The sequence below is a fragment of the Phaseolus vulgaris genome, chromosome 9 (genome assembly GCF_051622355.1).
Source record: "Phaseolus vulgaris cultivar YP4 chromosome 9, ASM5162235v1, whole genome shotgun sequence".
Lineage (NCBI taxonomy): Eukaryota > Viridiplantae > Streptophyta > Magnoliopsida > Fabales > Fabaceae > Phaseolus > Phaseolus vulgaris.
In genome coordinates this window covers 37,120,493-37,145,987 of record NC_143506.1, presented here as the reverse complement: position 1 = coordinate 37,145,987, position 25,495 = coordinate 37,120,493, and the positions used below count along the sequence as shown (strand labels likewise).

Below are 25,495 nucleotides of genomic sequence, written 5' to 3'. Positions count from 1 at the left end.
AGTAGACTTGAGAAGTCAAATTTGTGAATTCCATAATACTAAACTCTCCATCACATGACATTTCTCATACAATTATTATAATATATTAATATTGTAGTATATTATATATTGACGTTTGGTTCTTAATTTGTTTGACATTTTAATTGTTATCATTCAGTCGATCTTGGGAGGAGTGTCTTTTGGGATATGAAGAATCGTCTTCCTTGAAGCATCTCAACATTGGAGTGGGAGAACAACTTTGTTTCTGTTTACAGCAAGGATAATCCAAACTTGCTTTTCAACATATTTAACTGGCCTTGGGTGTCTAATTTATCATGATTATGGTTGAAAATATAGTTTTAATTGGCGAGTGAAGTTGAATTGTGGATAGTCTGTGAAGAGGTCATCATTGGTTTCCCATGGTCTTTGTTTGTTTTCAAGGCTTATGACTTATTTTCGAGAGGCAACTGTGCATACCCAAGAGCTTTTAGATTTGCTAGTTAAATGTGAAAATAAAATTCAGACTCGTATTAAGATTGGGCTCAACTCAAAGACGCCTAGCAGGTAATTAATTCTTTTTTTTTATGGTAGGTATATTAGTTGTTTCTTAATATTTTATTCATAAATACTGGGTTTTAATGTTCAAATCTATGCTCCACTATATCTTTTAGCAGGTAATTAATTCTTTTTTTTATGGTAGGTATATTAGTTGTTTCTTAATATTTTATTCATAAATACTGGGTTTTAATGTTCAAATCTATGCTCCACTGTATCTTTTATCAGGTTCTCACCTGTCATTTTCTACACTCCTAAAGAAATAGGAGGGCTTGGATTGTTGTCCATGGGTCACATTTTGATTCCACAAAGTGATCTTCGATACAATCAGCAGACAAATGTTGGAGTAACCCACTTCAAGAGTGGAATGAGTCACGAGGAGGACCAACTGATTCCCAACCTTTATCGTTATATACAGGTGAACCTTAATTATCTTCCTCTTATATGTACTAATATGTATGCATTTGCCTTGTCATGTGGTTTATTAAGAGTCATATATTAAAATAAACTTTATCTTTATGTTCTCTTGGATCATGCAGCCTTGGGAGAGCAAGTTCATTGATTCATAGCATATTTGAGCTGATATGCATTGAAAAGACAGGAAGCACAGGCACAAAACAGACGTTTGACCCTGGAAGATCTGGAAGTGAATTTTTGTTGACTTTTTATTGACCTTAATATTTGTATTTAGGTAGTTGTTGTGACTCTGGATAATGCAGTGGTAATGTGCATGTGTTTTTCTTTGAGACAAATCTACTTATTTCCCTACTAAGTTATGTTAATTTGTTCTACAGGATTCATGGGAGAGGTATATCGCGTATTAACACTCTGTTTCAAAAGGATAGGCACATTTTGGCTTATGATAAAGGATGGAGAGTGCACATTGATTTCAAGCAGTACCAAGTTCTAAAACAAAACCCCTTCTGGTGGACACATCAGAGGCACGATGGGAAGTTGTGGAACTTGAACAATTACTGAAATGATGTTAATTGAACTTTTTAACAATTATGTGTTGTAATTTTAAACTTGATTAGAGATTTATGAAGTTTTTGTGTTTTAATTTTTAATTATATATAAACATTATTATATGTGTTTTAATTTTCAATGAAATGAATGAAAGATTATAACTTTATACATTATTTTATTTTATTATGAAAAAGTGGTGGTTAAGTTTTATAATTGTATAAAACAGATTATAAAAACGTGGTGGTTAAATTTTATTTATTCAGAATTAAAATTACGTTAGTTAAAAATGTCACTATTTACGTATATAATGGTGCCATAATCTTCTTCAATGAATGTAAATTGCAACGGTTATAACTGACACTACTTATGTAGATTATGGCGCCAAAATCTTCTTCAATGAATGTAAATTGCGACAGTTATAACTGACAATACTTACATATAAAAACCGTCACTATTTACACTATGTTTAAAGTGGCGGGTGTTGCGGCGGGTAGCGTAAAACCGCCACATTAAACTTTGTGGCGGCCAGTTTTATGACGGTTTGGAAAACCGTCACAAGTGTATATTGTGGCGGTTATAAACGTCAGTTTATACAAAAATAACCGCCACAATATACACTTTTTTTGTAGTGCATCTTTTAATTTTGAGTTTAAAATTGTATGATCCATAGGTTTGTCAATATCGCAACTAACATAATTGCATTGAAATATTCTAGGCTTATCAATAGTGTATTAAGTTAGTTGTGTAATAACTATAAGAGCCTAAACTCATATGCTATAACATAGTCAAGTCAATCACATACCATTGAAGCTTAAGTTTAATAGGTCATAAGCTAATATAATATAGTCGGTCGTAACATTTGTCAAAGTTTAAGCTTATCTCATAGGATAATATAATCAAGTAAGTTGTATGATATTTATCGGAGTCTAAGTTCATTAGCTGTGTCATGAAATTTTATTTTTTATTGACTTGGAAAAACACCTTGCTAAAAACCTTTTGAGCAAAAACACAAATATAAGGAAAAAAAACTCCAAAAGAAAAAGAGAGCAACGACAAGATACATCTTAGTGACTACAAAAATAATAAAAAACAAAGGTTTTCTGCATTACATATTCTTGGTATTATGTTGTTATCGAATGTTTTCAAACGATACGACCTGAGATTTGATGTTGTCCTACCAAATTCAGAGATAACTTGTTAAAAAATTTATTAAGTTGAATCCTTTCAATTCCAAATTAGAAACTCAAAAGTTGTCACAGATTAACCTTTGAAGTGAACTTGAGCTCACTATGTGGTTTCACTACGGTCATTTATATGCAAGTATGATCCCATATTTTATTGGTAATATCTTGGATTTTGGCAACCCCTCTTCATTAAAATGAAGAACCATGTTCAATGACTCATTAATTTAAACAGGTATCATAACATCTATTCCATATACTAAGCAAAACGGGGACTCCTTAGTAGAAGATTGCAGTGTTGTATGATATGTTCATAAAACATGTGGGAGCTCTTTGACCCATAAAGTTTTTGCTTTAGATAAACAACGCTTCAAACCTTTGAAAAATGACCTTATTGACAACCTTAGGTTGTCCATTGGATTATGAGTGTTTAATTGATATGAAGATTTATTTCATCTACAAGAGGGACTAAAATTCATAGGCTTAATGACTAACTAATTGAGTCTCATTATGATTTATCAAAGTCCGTGGGACACCAAAGCGATAAATGTACTTCTAAATAATTTTCTTAAACTTTTTTGTTGAGATAATAAAAGCTTGTTCGATCGCCGCCAATTTATAAAATAATCAATTCCAACAAGTAAAACTTTTAACTATCAAGCAATGATTGGAAATGAGTCATAATACTCAATCCTGATTTGTTACGTATTAATCACTTAAAAGCTTTAATAAAACTTCGGTACACAAAATTTATACTCCTATATACATATTTGATCTCTATTTTCTTTTCATTAACATATTATTCTAACATGCTTTCATGCCTATTTCGTATACCAAAATTTCTTTAAATCAATTAGTTAAGTTTATATATCTTACACTATTTATATTTTCCATTTTTGAAAAAACTAATATTATTTATCATCAGATTTTTATGCTCAGATAGTTTAATTTCAACTATTGAGGTACACTAGATGAAGTTATACTTGATGTTTTAATTATAACATATAAAATTTACTTTTCATGTACTAAGGTTTAAATAAGATATATTTAGGACTTATGTTTTAGGCAATGGTTCACATAAGCATCAAAGTGCAACAAGAATATCAAATATCATAAAACCGTTTATAACTTAAGAACATGACACTGTTTATAAGCTTATACTTTCACATTACATTCTCAAATATGGTTAGACATAACAACTAGTAGGAGACACATCTATATGGTTTACACTCATATATGACAATTTATAATTGATGGAAGTTTATCACAATTATCTAGGTAGATTCTAATAAGAAAACAACTTCTATGACCTTATAAGAATTCATGCACACCTTTTATGAAGAAAAAAAAAGTTGATGATTTTCTACATATGTTAATCAAACTCTAAAAAACAACTCAAATCATAAAAAAGATCTTAGTCAACTAGCCCTAAAAGAAGAAAGGTAGAGAGAATATATGTTACTTCCAACATCTTTTTAAATATGCCTATAAATGAAGAAGAACATGTGCATAAAAAAAATAATAAATCTTGATTATCTACAAGCAAAAGTATTGCATATATAAAATATTATATCAAACCTAAAAAATAAACTAGAACATCTAGTTTAAAGATTGCTTAAATTTGTAAATGTTTAAATTGTAAATTCTTTTTTAAATAACTTGTAACCTTTTAAACAATCCAATTTGTTTATAATCTAATATTAAAAAAAAAAATACTAACACTACAAGAAAATAATTAAATAGAAATCAAATTTAGAAATAAAAAAAATTAGTTGTTATATTGACTAAATTAAATACTATTTTAGATATTAAAAAATTTATTGATATCTAAATTAGTTTTAATTATTGATAAATAACTTTTAAATTGATATCTAGTTACTAAGGTTTTAGCTACCAACCTTGTAATCTAAATAATATGTAGCTAAAACCTTGGTAGCTAATTAGATATCAATTTATAAACTATTTATTATAATAAAAATTATTTTATATCAATAAATTTTTTAATTTTTAAAATAATATTTAATTTAATTAATATAACAATTAATTATTTTTTTTTCTTAAATTTATTTTTATTTAATAATTTGTTAGTAATGTAAAGAATAAAAAATGCTTATATATTTTTATCTCCAATACAGATAAAAAAGGACTGCCATAATAAACATTATATATCTATCTAAACATAAATGAAGTAATCTAATCACTACAAGAAAAATTGCTTTTAGAAACTAAATTTTTTGGTTTCTAAAATGATAAAAATAGTCACTAACTTAATTAGAGACTAATTTAGAAACTAATAGCACTAAGTGGCTAAAATCATGGTCGCTAATTTTAGATACCAATTTAGAATCTAATTTAGAAACCAATTTAGTTACCATTAAATAAAAACCAACTTAGTGACTAAATATATAGAAACTAATTTAGTGACCAAATATATAAATACCAAAAAAATGGTCACAATATTGGTTTCTAAATAATGTAATTTATTATAAAATATTATTTTATTCATCTACTTTTTTTTCTTTTTTTTATTTATTTAACTACTTACTCTTTCATATTTTATATTTATTTGTAGATTCAAGTTCACTAATTTTAAAAGTTCATCAACTCAAAGCAATTATTTTCAGAATCAAAATAGAGTTATAAATGAGAAATTTTTCAATTTTTTTTTTCAAATTTTACAAAAGAACTTTTTTATGAATTATGAATGTGAACTAAGATTGTGGTAGAAACTAGAAAATAATCACATAAACTCAAGATACTCGCCGTAGTTTGAAATCTACTTTCAACTTTTGTTAATATCCATGAGTTATATGTACAAGAAAGTTTAGTCTATTCCTATCTTGATTGAATTTACATTTTTTGTGCCTACTTGCAGCTCACAAGCTTCTGGGCTGGAACAAATCAAGGACGGTCTTGGAAGCTAGAACTGAAAGATTGTTACAAATCAGTAAGAAACAAACGCAAACAATGGATAAAGGAATGAAAGAATGAAAATTGAAACACAAGATGAGTGCAGAATTGTAAATCATTGATTGTTTATTAACTTACCTTCTCAAATGATACTAGCTCAACCTCATAATACAAAGTGGAGTTAGAAGGAACACAACAAGTTCTTGTTGAGACTCTGATGAGCCAAAACCATACTCGGGCGCAACAGTTAACAATGTCACCTCACCCTTCTTCATAATCAAAATAGCTTTGTCAAACCCATCAATTGCTTGTTATGCTCAATCCTAAAACACTCACATTAGCTAGCTTAATAAATAATTTAGTGGGAATCGGGAAAAACATTGAGACATTTTTTCAAGTTACCCTTATCAGTTTTGAATTCAAACAGCTCCCCTTCATTATCATGACCCTTCTTCAAAAACAAAGTACCATCTTGTAGCTTACCAATTACTTTCACTACAAGAATGCAAAAACAGGTAAGGAAACATCAGAACCATGTTTTAAATCCATAAAATGACAAGGTTATCATCCACATTAAGAATTACAAGCATTTACACTTAAATTCATCAGCAGACAACTTACATTGAGGCTTCACACTTAAAATCACTTTCTCTCCCTTCTTCATGGTTTTAACAGTGCAAATACTGATGTTATGAGGTTGGGCAAGAACTATGGAAACCTACAAAATGATTTATGTTTGGAAAATAAAAATCAGCACATCATTAAGATTTTATTTGGATAAAGTTCTCCATGAGTACTTATAGGAAGATAAAATAAAAAAGAAAAACATAATAAGTAAGCAAAAATCAGATTATTCTTAATCTAATTTGTAAAAGTTTTCTTGTACTAGCTTCTATAAAAATGATTCAGGCATAAACTAATTTTCTGGAGAAGTTTATCTAAATAGGTCCAAATGATAAAGCAATTTAAACAGAAACTGAATATGAAAGTCCATTTACTTATCCCAAAAGGAAGTCTTTGGAAAAATATTTGGGTACTTCTCTACTGGCTACAATTAAATACAGAATTTCAGCAGTTAACCTTCTCAGAAAACCAGAATACTTTCAATTCAAAACATTTCATCTTATAAACATATGGAAATTCAAGGCTTTATGCAAGATTTATCTTATACTCCAGATGGCTAAGAATATGAATAGTACCTGAGCCAAATAGCCTCTCAATGAAGGGCCAATTATTAAACCAATCACAACATGACTTGTTGTGGAAATGCAGTTCTAAGAATTAACAATGTAAAAGAGTTAGTGATGCTTACAGTTGACAGTCCTAGAGCTTGGTGTTCTTCTCTAAAAAGTTCAATGGCATAGGCTTGTTAAATAAAGTAGTTAGACAAGAAAATGTAGAAATGAAAGTTTGAAAGAGAATGAAGTTATAATCAACACATGCATTCAAAATTTGTATCCAAGTACTGGTGGAAAAAACAAGAAAGTGTGAAATAGTAGGAGTTAAAGATATGATACCCTCACTGGTCCTAGAAAACCATTGAAACATCCGAGAAGAAATCTCGTAAGAATAGCCATCCAAAAACTTTTGCTAAGGCCAAATAGTGTGTTGAAAATGACACTGAAATGAAGTAAGCATTGATAATTATGGGAATCTTCAAAGCTAAGCATGCAGTTCATTAACATGTATACTTACACTGAAATGATCCCTGCAAGTATTACGGGTTTTCGACCAATGCGATCAACTATAGCTCCCCACAACAAAGATGTCAAACATCTGTCAAGCATGAATACAGAACCTACCACATTTTTATCAATATGTAATTAGGTATACGGGCAAAGATTTCCCCAATCGAAACTCTAGTATGAGAATCATTAAACTTGCTAAAAATAAAATCAAAATAAAAAAACCATACCTAATTGTGCGAACAACTTGAAGCCTGTGACACCGAAGATCATATTGCGTTTGAGCACCGTCACCGACAATATTCCGAGTCGCAAGCACGAGATATAGAGATTGAGAATGATTTACCTGAGCTTGAGCAAGGAAAGAGACAGTGAGATGAACCAATTGGACGAGATTGAGAACGAGAACGACAGTGATAAAGAATAACGAAACTGAGAGTGAAGTAGATGAAGGAGACAGTGTGGAGAAGAAGAATGAGACTTACCTGGATTTGAACAAAGAACAAGATAGTGAGACAAACCAATTGAATGAGACTGAGAGTGAAATCAAGAACAAGCAATACTGAGAAAGAGGAACGAGATTGAGATTGAGAGTGAATAGGAAGGAAACAGAGAGTGGAGTGAAGGAAGGTTGCGACTGAAGAAGAAGAGAGGAAAAAAATATTTATCAAGTAGAATTTTAGAAAAAGTATTTTTTTCTAAAAAAATATATAAAAAACATTTAAATATATACAAACTTAAATAAAATAAATTAGTAATAATTTCTTGCAAATTATTATTGAAATAAAATTTATAAATATTTTATAAGAAAAATAATTCTAAATAAATTAGTAAAATGTACTTATTTCTAATAGCGTTAGAAATTCAAACTGCAGAATATTTTCTCATATTTAAAAAAATTAAATAAGTTTTTAAAAAGTATGTATATCTATTTAAATTAATTCATAATTTTTTTAATTTAAAAAATATTTTGAATTTATAATTAATTTAATTTTATGTTTAAATAAAATTAAAAGATTAAAATACTATTTTAAATGTAATTTTAAATTAATATTAATTATTTTAATATTATACTAAAAATAACAGTTTAGTAAATTTATTCATATTAATTTAAAATATTTTATAAATTAAAAATTAATAATTAATTTTATAAAATTTAATTTTTATAAAATTTATTTTTAGAGATCAAAAATTAGTTTCTAAATTAAATTAAAAGTGACAAAAAAATGGTTTCCAATTACATCTTAACAAGAGACTAAAAAAATGTCTCAAAAAAAACTTTATTTTTATTTTTATTATTAACTACCAAAAATATAGTATCTAATTATATTATAATTTTTATTAATAATAGATACCTTTTTAGTAATCAATAATTTTTAGTTTATAAAATAGTATCTAAATTGATTTCTATAGAAACTATTTTTTTTAGTTTCTAAATTAGTTATTATTACATTTTTTTTTTCTTGTAGTGAATTATTTGTTTTCTCTCTCTCAAATAACACATTTTGGTGAATTTGATTGTGTAGAAGGCAGAAGAAGGGACATGAAAGAAGAAAACGAAGCAGTTTGGAAAAGGGGAAAGGAAAATGGTGGATCTTAACCCTTTTTTTTCTACCTATAATGTTGAAGGAAAAGCAGAAACATGTTATATTTAATAATAATATAATCAAGTTATATCATCAAAAATTTCAAATTGCCATTGTTTTTATTTTATTTTATTTTTTCACTTACTTTTACTCTATTTCTTATCGATTTACCATAGTAGTCATTATTATTTTTTCATCCACAGACCTTGAAATAAGATTTTATTTAAAAAGATTGAGTTTAGTTTCACTTGGATGACTGATTTGTTGGTGTTTTTAGCACTTAAATGTATTCTAGTATTTTAAATTATGCAATGAGTATTTATTTTATACAAATAAATTTTATAATAATTAAATAGTTTATATATAAACTACACTGATTAACATTTGTAATAATCAATATTTTTATATTAAGTTGTATTTTATATTTATGGTAAATAATTTATATTATGATACAAGTTTAATTTTAGTGATTGATAAGTTTTTCTAAGAAACATCGAAAACACTTTTGCTGAATAATGTTTTTTTTTTTATAAAAGGTACACTGTATGGTATAAACTAGGCCCATTGAGCCCATGCCTCTGTTCCATTAAGCCCGTCATAACTGGATTTAAAATCCCTGCGAATTTTTTTTATACCTAGGATATTAATTACTTAAAGATTGTTGATTAAAATATTAATTAAGTTAATATTAATTAAAAAAGATCCTTTGCTTCTTTGAATATTTTGGAGGGATTTTTTTTTTAACATTCATATCTTGAATCAAAGACAATTATACTTATATTAGATAATTATGAAATTTTGTTTTACTATCGGAGTCTTTCTGTATAACATCAGTTTTTAGATCTTGAGTTATTTTCTAATACAAGAGTTAAGATAAACATTTTCATAATTTTCTATTTCCACTTTAATATAAATAAAACCTTTGTAAGATAATTTTTTTTTAACTCAAAATCTTATTTAATATACATAGTTCTAAATTTAAAATTCTCTCATATTATATCGATAAAATTTAATAAAAAATTCTTATAAGTTTTAAATTTAGTACTACGATAATGATCCTTGTATTGGAAATTTTCTAAGATTATCATTTTGTTTGAGTCCCTTAGTATGTTATGAATAAAAAGGACTTTTTCTTCAATGATATATTCTTACAATTTTAAGGTTTTTATTTATTTATTGAAAATTGTCAAACTCGTATTTATTTGGAAGTTTACAATTACTGGGCCACCTCTCAATCAATTGAGATAAGCCTTTTCGTTGTCTTCAATTGTATAAGTTTTAAATATTAAAGTAATATTAATTGAACCTTACGAAATTTAAATGAAAAGATTTCATGATATTAAATCTTTTAAGTTATGTTTTTATTACATATTAATTATAATAAGAAAATGAAATAAATATTAATAATACATTAAAAATTTATTAAATATCAATAAATTTAAATATAAAAATAATTAATCATTATATTAAATAAATTAAAAGTAATTTCTATTATTAATAAAGTTTATAAAATATATTTTTAAATATTTAACATTAATTATCATTTTAACTATAAATTACTTTAAATTTTAAATTAATAATTAATTTAAATAAAAAATTATTTATAATTTAAAATAATTAGTAACTAATAATAAGTAATAATTTAAAAATTATTTTATAAAATTTTATTAACAAAAAAATTATTTTAAATATCAATAATTATTTAATTTATAAAATAATATTCATACTGACTAGTTTTTTTTTTAAATTAATTATATTTAATAATTTGTTAGTAACGTCATACCTATAAATAATTAAAAAATATTTTGACTAATATTTAAGAAAAAATTTCTAAATAGAACATAAATTAAAATTTGAATGCAAGTACGCAGTTCCGTATAAAACAAACAAAACAAGGAAAGAAAGAAATATGTATCAAATTAAAATATTATATTATAGTTTTGAATAAATATTAGTTTTCTTTAATAAATGGAGCATGTGAGTCACGCCTAATATATATTAAAAATAATACAAAACGTGGAAAAACCTGAGCAAAATCTACTTAAGTGAGGAACCTTTAAAAAGAAAAATAAAACTATCATTAATAATTAATTAAAAATAGAGTTGACCGATCATTAATAAATCTAAATGTAAGTAATTACAATATAATCAATTAAAATACCAAATAATTAATTAAACAATATAATTGATGTCGGGAAAAATTATTATACATAATAGAAGCATAAAAGAAACTCGATAATAAATATAAACAATATTTTAGAGTAATTTAATTTTTAATAAATACATTATGGATATAGTTTATTTAAAAACATTCTTATATTTTATTAAAAACTAATAATATTAGTGAATTTAATTTTCTTAAATATTAAAACTGCAAGAAAAAGTATCTATATCACATAGAAGAATGTGCACCAAAATAAATGTTATTTATTGGAATAGATTAGATTTTCTCGAAAGTATAAATGCATAGCAAATAGAGATAAACATGATTCCCTTCTTTCCTTTCTGCTTTCTTAATTTGATACATATCGTTAAATTATAAAATTAATTAAATTTTAAATATTTCTAAATTTTTAATTTTTAATTAGGTTATTATCATCTTATCTTATCATTAACTAAAATAATGTGATCGTTATTTTTGTATTGTCATTATTTAAGTGTTTCTACTGAGAAAGTAAAAAAACAGTTTAATTAAATAAATCTAAGTATTTTCAATTTAGTATTATTAAAAAAATTGTTAAATAGAGTATTCAAACAATTCTTTATTTTTTTTTATTTGAGTCAATGTTATCAATTGAGATGACGAAATCAAGACTATGGAGTTAAACAATAAAAAAGAATGACATTATGAAATTTCAATTATCTTTATAAAAAACAATAATCATTTAAAATAAATATTAAAATAAAAATCAAATAAATCCTATCAAGATACAACACAATAATATTTGGTAAGGATAAATATAATTTTAGAACTTTATTTTTCTTTTATTTAACTTTGTGGTGTTTTAATTGAGACTATAAATTCAAAGAGTTTTATCATTTAAATTGATAGTATAAACTCAACTGAAAATATAAAGATTTTTGGGTACTTGCAAAACAAAATTTTAGTAGAAACTTAGTTAAAAATACGAGTAATTTAAAACTTAATTCAACTATTTTTTTTATATGGAAACATGTAAATAATAACTATGTAAAATAATAACAAGTTATCCTAATTGATAATAAAATTTAAGGATAAAGATTTAATTAAAAAATATAAGAATTTTAGATGTTCATAGATGAATTTTTCTAATAAAAACTTAATTGAATATCAAATTTATCATAAAATTAAAATTAACTAAACCAAAATTATATTAGAATATTTTTGTTTTAAATTACATTTTTTAAAGTATAAAATATGCACTGGTTTCACGTCGATGTAAAACCAAAATATGTGAACGATTGATATGGTTAGTCCTTTTATTAATATTTAAATATTTTATTGACTATTTATACTAGATGAATCACATGCGTGCGGTTGCGATTATGTATTTACATTTTTTTTACTCAATTTTTATAATTCTAAAAAATAAATATACATGCAAAAATAATTTTAGATAAATCAAAATTGAAAAAAAAATAATATGGAGTGCAGAGAGTGATTGAAAATAAAAGTTATTTTATTTGATATGTGAGATTTTGTGTGTAAATGTGTGAGAGTATGCTCTCTCTTTCTTTCTATTGTTATCTTAAAATAAGGAATTAAGGAAAGAGTAAATATGTCATGTAAAAGTTGTACAATAATATAATTTAAAAAATTAAAAAATAATTTTATTTTTAAATAATTCATATGAAATGTAAAAATACTTCATTGTATTAATAAAATGAAATATATTAAATAAGGGTAGAATCGAAGAAAAAAAATATGTACACCAAAAAAACGGTTGTAATGGAGAATCTCCTTTATATATAAGTATAAATATCATACATACCAAATAATCACTAAATTATTTAACCCCCTTTCATCTCTTATTTAGGATGATAAATATTAAAATATTCTATCACAAAAATCATTAAATAGAAACTTTTTTTTTTTTAATAATTATTTTTTTCATGTATTGGCAAATGAGTGTTATCATTTGAAGTGTCAGCATAACTGAGATGTCAAGTTGCATAGTGATGCCTACCTATGACAAAAAAAATTATTATCTAAAATGGTCTCTAATTTAGTCACGTAATTAATTAATTTTTGTCTATAAAATTAATTTTTATTTAGTGATTTTTGTTATAATGATATATTTTGTTCACACAAAATTATGTCTTTGTCGAAAAACTGTTGTTTTTTTACAATGAAAAATAAATTATGCATATTTATTTTTCAATAACATGATTTGATAGACAACATTGATACAATTATTATATTACAAAATGTCATAAAATAAAAATAATTAAATTTTGTAAAAATTACATTCATAATGTATGAAAGTGTTTCTCTTATTATTTTCAAACTCTCAAATGATTATCTTGCTAGAATCCAATATATATAGACATTCCCTTTGATGCATTGGATGCTTATTTTTTCCCAAAGAAAGATGAACATAAAACCAGCCACATAATCCTTCTTTAGGGTTGATTACAACTCATAGAATGAGCATGCCCTACAAAAAAGAGTTGCCTCTCAACCATAAATGGTGGTGTGGTGATGATGCTAACTACAAAATAATAAGTACAACTTTTATTTGTGAGTTGAAAAAAATTTGATTTTCACTTGAAAAAATTAGAAGAATCCAAGAAAAAATATATCAAACTAAGAATAAGTACAAATTTTATTTGTGACTTGAAAAAATTATAAGAATACAAGAAAATCATTCATATAAGTTATGATTTAAATAAAGGATAAATCGTTTATTTTTAAGGTGAGAAAAGTGTTTAAGAAATTTTCTAAGAACGAGTTAAGTAAAATAAGCAAAATCAAAATGGTGACATATCAATGAGGTGGTTAGGTTCACGCACTACCTTAATCGCTCTAGCATAAGCAATTAGCAGTTAAGTTAGTGCATACTTAATTTTTGGACAACATTAATACTTCTAGAACCTTCTACAATATTCCTTAACCTTTTTAAATATCTCACTTTTTACAAAAACTATTATGTGTCACATCTTCATATCAATTTTTAAACTATAAATTCAATTTTTCATCATTATATTAAGAAGTTCATATGACGCCAAAATCCCTTTTCAATTTATCATATGAACGTAAATCATATAAATCAAACAAAATATAATTAATAAATATAATCTTATTTAACCAAGATCTATTACTGTTAGCACAATATTCCTTCCCATTCTGTACGATGAAGATATATAATAACTTGGTCTAATAGTAAATCTATTTCAAACCATTTTTATGATTATCAAACAATTAGTAAAAGACCATATATATATAATATGTATAGTTTAATTACATCATCAATACATGATTTAACCCATTGGTATAATATATAGAATGAATTAACATGCATAGTAATGGTTGAGATTGTGAAAATAATGGTAATTAATCCCACAATGGAGATATCTATGATTTTGTGTCTAGTATCAAGAATGACCTACTGAATATTTATGTGTGTTTTTTAGATTTGGTGTAGGCAGTTTGATTATCTGAATGGAGTAAAGAGATTTTTGTAATAGGAGTATCTGCTACTTACATTATTGTGTTTATGGTTTATTAAGGTGTTGTGTTTTTTTATAGGGGATTAAAAATAAAAAAAAATGTCTGTTGGAGGCTAACTTTTGGTGAACTCTTTATGTTTGTATGTATTTTGAAATTTGTTGTGATGATACACTCCAAGAGTAGATCTCTTTGATTGTTTTTTAGAATAAGAATTTGTTGGGAGTTTAGGATAGAATGTGGAGTGAGGTCCTACTTTTTTTTTTATAAAGGTTAGGTCATCCCTTAAGTGATTCATATTTATTTATTATTTCTTGGTGATAAAAAAACTAAAATGATTTAATTTTTTTTTTCTTCATGAAAGGCAACATTATAAATGTTACTAATGCACATATTTTTGCAACATTTAACAAATATTACTAAATAGTTTCTTTTAAAATAAAATAAATATTTTTTAATAAATCATACTAGTAATATTTCATTTAATAGATTAAAATTGTGTCCATTAATATTGATGTTCATCGTAACCTAAACTAAAACGTACAAAATTAAACTTTTCAAGATATAACTCAAACAGTTAATTTATACTTACTAAAATTTTAATAATTTTAAAAATAATTTAAGAATAATAATATCTTTATATTATCTTGATGTTTGATATATTAAGTGCGGCTTAATGTTAAAATCTGTTTAAAATGCATAGAAGGAATATTTTGAGGTAATAATATGAACAATGTTAACAAGAACAATGTTAACACAAATTACACACTTTGCAAAGTTCAAATAAATGTTATGTCTAACCGTGCCATTGAAAAGGATAGTGAAAACCATAAAAAAGAGAGTGATGGCATGCCAACAAAATGTCGAAAGAAAGAATATTGAAATTAAGAAGGTCGCATCAAGAAAGACAACGCTACTTTATGCATATGAAAGAAAATATGCTCAAACAATGACCAAAGTCCTTCACACTGCTCCATCATTCACTTTACACCCATCATTCAATTAGGATCATTCATAAAAGTAAATAGCAATAACCCAACAAATACACACAATTCAACAAAACATGTAAAATCAAAGAAAACCCTAGAAAAAGGGAATGAAGAATTTGGTTGGAGAACTTGAAATGTTAATGATTTTGGAGTGGAGGAACCAGAAGTAGAGGATAGATTGAATGAAAAAATTGAAACAAAGAAGAGATGGAGGATTGAAGAAATATTGGGGTTGGACTCACTTTCTATGTGTAGGCCCAACTCAATATTAATCATCTTTTGGTTTTTATTTTTTGTACAAAGAGAGCTCTCAGTAGATAGAGAAAAGAAAAGAAAAGGAGAAAAGAGTGAAGAGAGGAAGTTCGTCTAGAAACTTCTGGCCGCCGTCGAACCGTTGGATCGAGTTAAGTTTTTTCAGCAGGTTCATAACTTATGTTACTTCAATCTGATCGTTCGGATCTTTGAAAAGTTGTTTGAGCAGTGAGAAATTCGTCTCACGCTGCAACAACGTTTTTTTAGGACGGAAAATTTGTCCAATCGTTGTTGTTGCTTCGTCCACAGTTGGATCGGACTGAGATTTTGTCAGCAAGTTTGTAACTCACGGTGCTTCAATTTGACGGTTCAGATTGTTGACAAGTCATCGGAACAATGACCTATAGGCCGTGTACAGTAGCTGCGGTTTTTGTGAATTTTCTGATTTCTTATTCTCTATTTCATCCCGTTATCTTGCTATTTAGCTTATTATTGAGCACAATTTGTGTTGTGATTTGAGACTCTCTTGTAACCTTAATTTTGATTATAGTAGAACTTGATTGGCTGACTTCACGTTGAGAAGGTTTTACACCTTAAAATTTTTTGTGTTTTGTCTTCCTTCCGTATATTTTTGTTGTTGTCATTATTTGTTATTGTTCCTCACAGATTCTTGCAAGTTGGAAAAATTATTATTAGCTGCTTATTGTTCTGGTTGAGTTATTATTTTACCGTGTTGAATTTTCCATCAACAAGAACGAACCATTGTTGTTGCTCCCAAATCATCTCTAAAATCCCAAATTCAATTCAAATCATCTCCTCTCAATAAAAGTCACGAGCACCCGAAAGGCATAAATCGCTCTCTCCTAAGCGCTTCCAACACCGGCGAGGCGTTTCGGCAGAAGGTGCTGAACACCCTTCTTTTGACTGCATTGAGTAATACATGTTACAAACATTGAGGAAAACATTAAATTACAATTAATACAAAATGTTAATGTTTTTCTAAAACAATTACTTTTTTAGTAACATTTTTTAAAAATATACTATACAATAATTTAGATTTTCTTATAGAAACGCTTATTTAAAAAATGTTACATTTATTTTTAAAAATGATACTATAGGGTATAAAATTGATGTAGTGTAACATTTTTTGGTGTTGTGGGTCCTTTGTCAAGCTTCTTAATGTTGATGTTGCAGTTGTTAAGCTAACCTTCACTTTGGTATATATCAATAGTTGACACTAACACGCTCTTAATCGGTTTCTTTCAAACAAACTCAATATTATTATTATTATTATTTTAAAATTATAAGATTGATGAAATATTCAGTTACTTCTAATAGCAACACAATGTAACTGTCATTAGATTAATCATTTCATAAACATATGAAAAACATTATATATGGTTGATTTTGCAGATGTTGTAAAATATATCAGAATTGGAGTTTTTTTTTTTTATAATTTATCTTCCAGCTATGAATGTGTTCCAATGAAATAGAGGAATTATGGAGATTGGACAATTTGAAAACGTGACATATTGCTACTATGTGTCCCTTTGAACCAGTCGTCAAACCTGGTAAAAATAAATAAAATCTAGGTTAGAAAGTTTGATAAAATTAAAGTGTAACTGCTGCCAGCATTAATCCGCTTGGTGATCATGATCATAAAGATTTAAAACATGTAAGGAGAAATAAATATCAGAATAAGAGAAAAAATTTAGAGATATTTGTTAGTTATCCATGTTCAAGATTTAATTTGAATTATCATATGGATGTCAAGGTCATCCAATCTGTGATTGTTAAAAATAACATAATTTTCATGAGTCGAAATTCTAGAAAGTGTAATTTAGCATTACTATGATGTAATTTCTAATAAGTTATCATACAAATTTCATATTTGACTAGCTATCTGAGAGGTAAAGAACAAATGAGTGATAGATTCCTTAAAATTGTCACCATGACACATGCACATGTATTAAGGAGAATACATCTATAAATTAAGTTTCGAAAGTAGGTATTTTATTTTTTAAACAACCTCTAACAAAAGAACAAAGATGAGGGAAGTGCTATAGTATTCCACAAAGTTGTGTAAATATCAACATCTTCCCCCATCAGGTTGCTTTGCATTGTTGAATATGTTAACTTTACACTATATTCTCATTTTTTCCTCTCATTTTATTTTCATTTCACTACCAGAAAATCATGAAATAAAAACTAATTTTTAGAGACAAAAAATAATTAGTTGCTATAGTGACTAAATTAGAGACCTTTTAGAGACTATATTTTTTTAAAAAAATTAATTTATATTATTGTTAAATGGTTTCCAAATTGGTGTCTAATTAGCAACCAAGGTTTTAGAATCCAAATAATTAGTAGCAAAAACTTTGGTTGCTAATTAGACACCAATTTATAAACCATTTAACAATAATAGAAACTAATTTAGAAACCAAAATTTTTGTAGTCTCTAAAATGGTTTCTAATTTAGTCACTATAACAACTAATTATTTTTTGTTTCTAAAAAATGGTTTTTATTTCATGATTTTCTTGTAGTGTTCGTCGACTTTATGACTTTGTAATTTAATATTCTTAACCTTATGTAGTATTTCATACACCAAAGTTTCCTCCCGTGCAAACCATTTCCTTCTCCACTTAAAATTCCAAGTCCATTGATCAACATACCACACTCCCATATCAGCAATCAATAACTTTTTTTTTCTTAGAATTAGCATATACATTCTAGGATATTTATCCTTTAGAGATTTATCATCTAGAATCTTATTCCCATTTCTAATTTTTCATATGTTATTCGTGAACCATTTCCCCCTTTTTCCCTTCTTCATCACCACATACTTTCTTAAGATCCCTCCATCATAAAGACTCGTTCTTGTTATCCTTACATTCTAATAATGAATGTCATGCATCATACTTTGATTTTAAAATATCTATCCACAACTCATTCTCTTCCCTGCTTAATCTCCAAAACCACTTGCCCAACAAAGCTTAATTAAAATTTATAAGGTCTTTAATACCTAAATCACCTATATGTTTAGGTTTGCATATAACTTCCAACTTACCCATTCTATTTTCCTATCTTGGTGTCCCCAACCCTTAAAAAGTTTCTTGGCATTTAAAACAAGGATAAATAATATAAACGCACCACAGATAATACTGATTTTATTAAGGTCACTCTATCTGTAAAGGATATATGTTTTCATTTCCATTTAACTAATCTCTTTTTAATCTTAGCCATCAAATCTTGCCAAAAAGATTTTCTTCTATGATTTCCTCCAACCAAAATGCATAGGTATTTAAATGGAGGACCATGATATGACAATTTAAAATCGCAAAGAACCTACACAACTTGGACTGATGTACACCCAAACCTTCTAATTTTGTTTTGTGAAAATTCACCTTTAATCCTAAGACTAGTTTGAAACATCTAAGGATATTTTTAATAACGAAAATGTTTTCCGTATGTGCCTTACAAATGAATAAGATGTCATCTGCAGACTACAACATACTAATCTTGATGATATTCTTCTTACCTATTTGAACACCCTGCAAATCTCTTTACCCTCTGTTTGCCTCAACTTCACCTAAACCTTCAACAACAATTAGGAAAAGAAAAAGGTGTGAGATGATCACCTTACACTTTTTTAATTTGAATCCATCTATATGTCTCTCGTTTACTAAACATATACAGATGAGGATTCAAGACATTCCCTAATCCATTTGATCCACTTAATACTAAAACATAACCTTCCATCATATAACACAAAAAATTTCAATCTAAAAAATCATACGCTTTCTCAAAATCTACCATCATTATAATATACTTTTTTTTCTTAAATCATAATTTCATTGATCAATACCTTAATAGAAAGCATATTACTTACTATCTATAATTTTATGGAGAAAACTCGGTAGCCTTTTTGCCAGAATCATAAATATCATTTTAATCTTTTAATTTGATTTGTGCTAAAAAAAAATTATCAAATTTCTTTTGCGGTGTATAAATTGATAACTTTCTTCTTTAAGTTTCTTTCAGTGACAAACCTTTGTTCTATCTTCATTCAAAAACTTGAGATTGAACAAGCCGTACTACTATATGCTTTCTCCATAAGAAGTATAGCCTTTCATATGTCTTCACATCTAAAGACAAGTATATTATATTAATATGGTGACAGTTTCTGTCACCCCTACATATAAACTATGCTTTAAGAAACAAATTGATGTGAGTTAAGCAGCTTTTGTTTATTAGCATATGATTATTTGGTTTGGATCTAAAGTAAGCTTATATTTTCAATTATATATATTGGGTAGTCAACACTACTATCTGGCTGCAAGGAATATAATGCAAAGATACCTACCTAGATACATATTTTATACATCCATTCAAATATATATTATATTACCTAAATATATGTAAAGTCTACAATGCCAAGTGAGTATCTTAAAATATTTAAGAAAGAATAAAATATCTTTCTATGAATATTTAATTTATTTAAAAGTACCATGAATGTTTATTCATATGCATGACATTATTTTGATGAGCTTTCGGTTTTAGAAAACATTATTAAAATAAATAAGTTCTACTTCTGAAATATTGGAGGATAAACAGAAAACAATATGTTAGCAGAAAATTAAAAAAAAAAAAAAAAGAGAAGAGGAAAGAAACAACAAGAAACGTTGTTACCAAGGTTGATCTGCTGCTACAATTTTAACAAATTAGTGAATTACCACTTATGTAGTAAATGTACGTAGTTAATAATATCTGATTGATTCGATGCATTTATGATTATCCTAATATTACCTTAAACAAATGCTTAAAAAACATGTCTATGATTATCTTTGGGATTTGCTATGAAGTTTTGGTTGACTTGCACAGGCTTATTATTATTATTTTTTATAATTTTTTATTTCTCTACCTGTATTACTTGTTTTATTTTTTAATGTATCCATCTTTTTCATGTGAAAAAAAAACTTATTCCAAGTTGCATGACGCTTGAATCAAACAACATACTAAGAGTTAAAAAATAACTAATAAACCAATCTTATATAATAAAGACTAGTTGAACACAAAATCTTAATATTTAAGAATTTAAGTGATGCAGCTTATCCCGATTAGATACACATGTACTATGTTCTAATTTTAAATGAACCAATAAAAAACAAATTATTCCATTTATTCATTAGCTTTACATCACTTTAAAACTTAAAGTTACTTCATTGCTTCACATTGTGTTACCCAATAAAAAAATTAATGCATAGATAAAAAACGTATATTTTAAATAAACTATACCATTTTTAAAGGATAAATATTACACTTTATTGTCTTATAAGTTAAAGTTAATTACTTTTTGTTGTGTTTCACCGACAAACAAAATTAATACTTAGACTAAACACAACATTTTTTAATTCTTTTATACTTTTTTTAAAGGGAAGTTATAAACTTAGCTGTTTTGATGAAAAAAGTGTCTTTGTTACACAATGTGTAAAGAACTTGATAATTTAAAAATATATGAAAAAAGTTATCTTTTTAATACACAAATTAATATTTTTTTTTGGGTGAAATATAATGTGAAATAGAAGTGATTTATATACTATTTTTTCTCTTAATCCAAATAAGATGTCTTTTGATAATAAAACTATAATTAAGTAAGTAAAATATGATAATTAAGTTTAGTAATTGTATTTGATAGTAGTTGAGATCCATGCAATGGAGAAGTGAAAAGGAATTGAAGAGAGAAGAAGGTGAAAAGCAATAGTAAGTTGACTTGAAATTAGGGAGAAAAAAAGGTGGTTGATTGAAGCAGGAACAGCGAAGCATAGAGAAAAGGAGAGTTTGGGTGATGAAGAAAGACAAAGACTCGAGTGTTGGGGAGGCCACCACATGAACAGCAGCTAAGCAATCATGTGACTATGTCAGATTAACTCATCAATCAAGTTTTTTTTCCATGTTTTAGCTTTTTTATATAATAATCCTAATTAGACTATTCACTAAATTATAATTGAAAGAAAACTAATTTTACATTTAAAAATTAAATTATTATATCACATTTCCTATAAAAAAAAGTAACATTTTTCTAGTTATTATAATCTACACAAACATTTCACTTTAAAAACGATGACACTAAGAACATGATAATCAAAATAATTAGCATTGTGTGGCACTGGATCTGTCAAACTTGATTTTAAAACATGAGGCCTAAAAAGAATTGAACCAATTATGGCTGATATGATGGACCTGACAGAGCCAGCTCAAGCATTATAGATGCTTTATCTGTTTAATACTTTTGATAACTCTAATTAAGTGATAATTATGTTTTTTTTTATCATATATATTCATTTTTAAGGCAGTTTATAAAAAAAAATATTTGTTAGTGTGAATCTTACATTTTCTTTTAAATGTTTATTATTGTAATATCGGTGGTCGAAATGTCGACCAGACGATAAAACTGACTAGAAAACAAGATGTAAAGTTAAATACGTAATTAGACATAAATAAACCAATTTAGGTAATAAACACGGTTAAGACACAATTGAGCTTTTGTTTGGACCCCAAAGCAGACCCATAACAACCAGAACCTATCTAGAGTAGTATAAATAGCAGAAGGGGCACAACACCCAAGGTAACTATTCACTCCCTATTCTTCTAATACCTAGCTCTCGGACTAACTTGATCGTCGGAGTGTCTTCGCAGGTACTCCCCCTATTGTGTCCAGATTCAAGGAGATTCAGCCAAAAGAAACCTAACCTAAAGACCGGAAAAACAAAAAAATGCAACAAGAAGAAGTGTTATGTGTTATGCAGGTCGTAGTCTTGTAGTAACGACTATAGTTACATCAATTTTAGCCTTTTAATTTTGATCTCGACTTTGAATTGTTTTGGTTTGATTAATAAGAGGTGATGGAGAAGGATAGAAAGTTAGAAGAGGGAATAACATATACTTTTTTTTTCCTTTTTTCAGTTTTGTCACTTTTGTTCCCTTTCTCAATTTTCACTTCTTTTTTCCAATTCTCCTTTTTTTCCTCTTTATCATTGCATGTGTATCCCCACACAACATCTCCATAGTCCTTTCTTTCTCTTTCTCTCTCTCATATATCTATCTCTCTTTCACCACCTCTCATCATCATCATCATCACCATCACCCTTTCATCCTCTCCCTCCACACACCCCTCTAGATCAAAATTTTCTTTTCTTTTTTTTCAATTTTAGCCAAAGTGAATACATTTCCTTTGTATTTGCATAGGAGAAGCAAATGGGCCTTCAAATCCTAGAAGAATTTCGGCCAATTACGCCCATAAGAACCGTGGTTCCAACAAACAGGACCTTGAAACACGATCTTGGAACAACAAAGGAGGTGGTAAACGAGGATGTTGTAGAAGAGTGTCACACACCCACATCACCGTCCCAAAAACTAAGGACCCCATTGGTGTGCCCTCCAGCTCCAAAGAAACCACGAGTGCCCCCAAGACGCAATTTAGACCCACCATCAGAGGGCTTCTTCTCAGTGTCCCACGATCTGGCTTCTATCTTCGTCCTACGCACACCCAACCAACCTCTTTGCTAGCCACCTTCCCATATACATTCAATTACATCTTCAATTATCACCTCGTACATATATATATCAATTGTTTCTTCCTCTTTCATTTTCTAGTTCTTCCTACAACACTCCATTTGTCGCTCTGTAATTTGACTAAGAGTTCAATGTTTCTTTCTCATCTATCTAACTGTATTCATTTAGCAGTAATGAAACACATCATTGTTTGTGATAGATCTATCTCTAGCTCCTAAGAGGAGTTCAATTTTTGGACACTAATGGATCTGGGGTTATTATATTGGGATTCAGTTTGCTAAATTTGAACAGATTTTGCTACTTTTGGCATGGTCCATTGTCCTGTGTTGCCAATGCTTCCATGGTTAGTTTTGGTATATTTGAGAAACTCCTTTATGGTTAAGAAAACTGCCCCCACAATAGTAACTCCAAAATATGGTGCTTCACGTTATAGGTTTTTTCATAGGTTCTAGATCCGACTAATTCCATAATAGTAATAATAATATATAAGTAAATGTAACATTTGTCTGATTTTATGAAATTGTGTTAAATTTAAAAGAAAATTGAATAAAGATATGGATATTTCATGATTTATATATGTGTAAATATTATGTTACGAATTAATTTTGTAATTTTTAATAATACAAATAAACTACATTTTACAAAATCAAGATTCAAATAATATTTTTTGTGAAATGAGAACTAAAGATGGTTCTAAGAAATTCTGTGGAAGGAACATGGCATAAACCCAAAGGAATATGCTGTTTTTGTTGTTTGAGTGGTTCGGAAAACCAAGAATGTTATGATGCGTTACACGACCAAAAAAAACTTACATAAAGTTCTTTTTAGACGCTTGTGATTTTGTTCTCTCGTTTCAATATGACATTTTTTTTTATCAGTTCTAAAGCTTTTCAAATTCTATTTGAAAATGGTTTTAAAATTATGGTATTAAAGAAACAACAAACACATGAACTATTCAAGGGTTTTTACTCATACAATACTTTCATGTGAATTGAAATCATAATAACGGTTTTCAATATTAAAAAGAATTTATGTTTATATCAGATAATATATTTAAAAAGTTTCTTTCTGAGAATATTACCAACTTTAAAGAAGTTCGACCCATATCATTTTTTTAATAAAATAATTAAAAAAAAAACACATAAATTAGAATTGATTAGTTTTGAATGAATCAATTTATTTTTTCTGTCAGTTTGCACTTTTGCAGAATGATGTGATACATTCCTTCTTATTTTGCAGACTCACAAATGTCAGAAGCCTGCTACATTGGGATTCTCAATTCTGGAATATCTCATCAGGCAAGAAATTAAAAATTAATACTCTTTTTATTTTTATACACAAGACCTAAATTAAAAATAATATTTATTATTTTTGTAAAACACTTTATAATATTTTTACATTAATATGTTGAATTGAAAAATTTGCTAAAAGAGTCTTAGGAAAAGATATAAATTTCTGGTATATTTATTGTTATTAAGTATATTAATATTTTTTAATTATAATGAATTAGATAATTGAGTCTTCAAAATAGAAATATAGGAAGTATATAATTAAAATAATTTTTATAAAGATGACTAAAGTTATTGAATAATTTTAAAATAAAAACAAAGAGATATATTTATTTATAGGACAAGAAAGTCATTAAATATAAATCAATTTTATAGACAAAAAGTAATTAGTTACTATAGTGACTAAATTAGAGAACATTTTAAAGACTAAAAAAATTATTGGCTTCTAAATTAGTTTTTAAATTGATATCTAATTAGCTACCAAAATTTCAACTACCAATTATTTAGATTCTAAATTTGGTAGCAAAAATCTTGGTTAAAAAGAGTTATTATCTATTTTTATATACTACCCGTATGTTTTTAATACATATATGATTTACTTGTTAGAGTAAATTATAGACTATTTTAGAGATTAAACTTAGTTTTTATTATTGTTAAATAGTTTCTAAATTGATATTTAATTAGATACCAATGTTTTAACTACCAATTATTAGATTCTAAATTTGGTAGCAAAAATCTTGGTAGCTAATTAGATACCAATTTAAAAACCATTTAAGAATAATATAAACTAATTTAGAAACCAAAATTTTTTTTGTAGTTTTTACAATGATTTCTAATTTAGTCACTATAACAACTAATTACTTTTGGTCTCTAAAATTGGTTT

At 26.8% G+C, this 25,495-nt stretch overlaps 2 protein-coding genes across 2 annotated transcripts; one reads left to right on the top strand and one right to left on the bottom strand.

The window, feature by feature from the left end:
• Positions 1–5,446: 5,446 nt before the first annotated feature.
• On the bottom strand, positions 5,447–16,692 carry LOC137822442 (uncharacterized). The gene is made up of 10 exons (XM_090295716.1): positions 16,590–16,692; positions 7,762–7,913; positions 7,507–7,622; positions 7,287–7,367; positions 7,109–7,211; positions 6,791–6,865; positions 6,213–6,309; positions 5,994–6,086; positions 5,730–5,914; positions 5,447–5,607 (listed from the first exon to the last, which is right to left on the bottom strand). Exons 1-9 carry the CDS (start codon positions 16,690–16,692, stop codon positions 5,892–5,894), a joined length of 843 nt encoding a protein of 280 aa, XP_090151842.1. The 3' UTR covers positions 5,447–5,607; positions 5,730–5,891.
• Positions 16,693–22,782: 6,090 nt separating this feature from the next.
• On the top strand, positions 22,783–23,656 carry LOC150025300 (uncharacterized). The gene has a single exon (XM_090295478.1). The coding sequence runs from the start codon at positions 23,006–23,008 to the stop codon at positions 23,315–23,317; it is 312 nt and encodes a 103-aa protein (XP_090151604.1). The 5' UTR covers positions 22,783–23,005; the 3' UTR covers positions 23,318–23,656.
• The last annotated feature ends 1,839 nt before the right edge of the window (positions 23,657–25,495 follow it).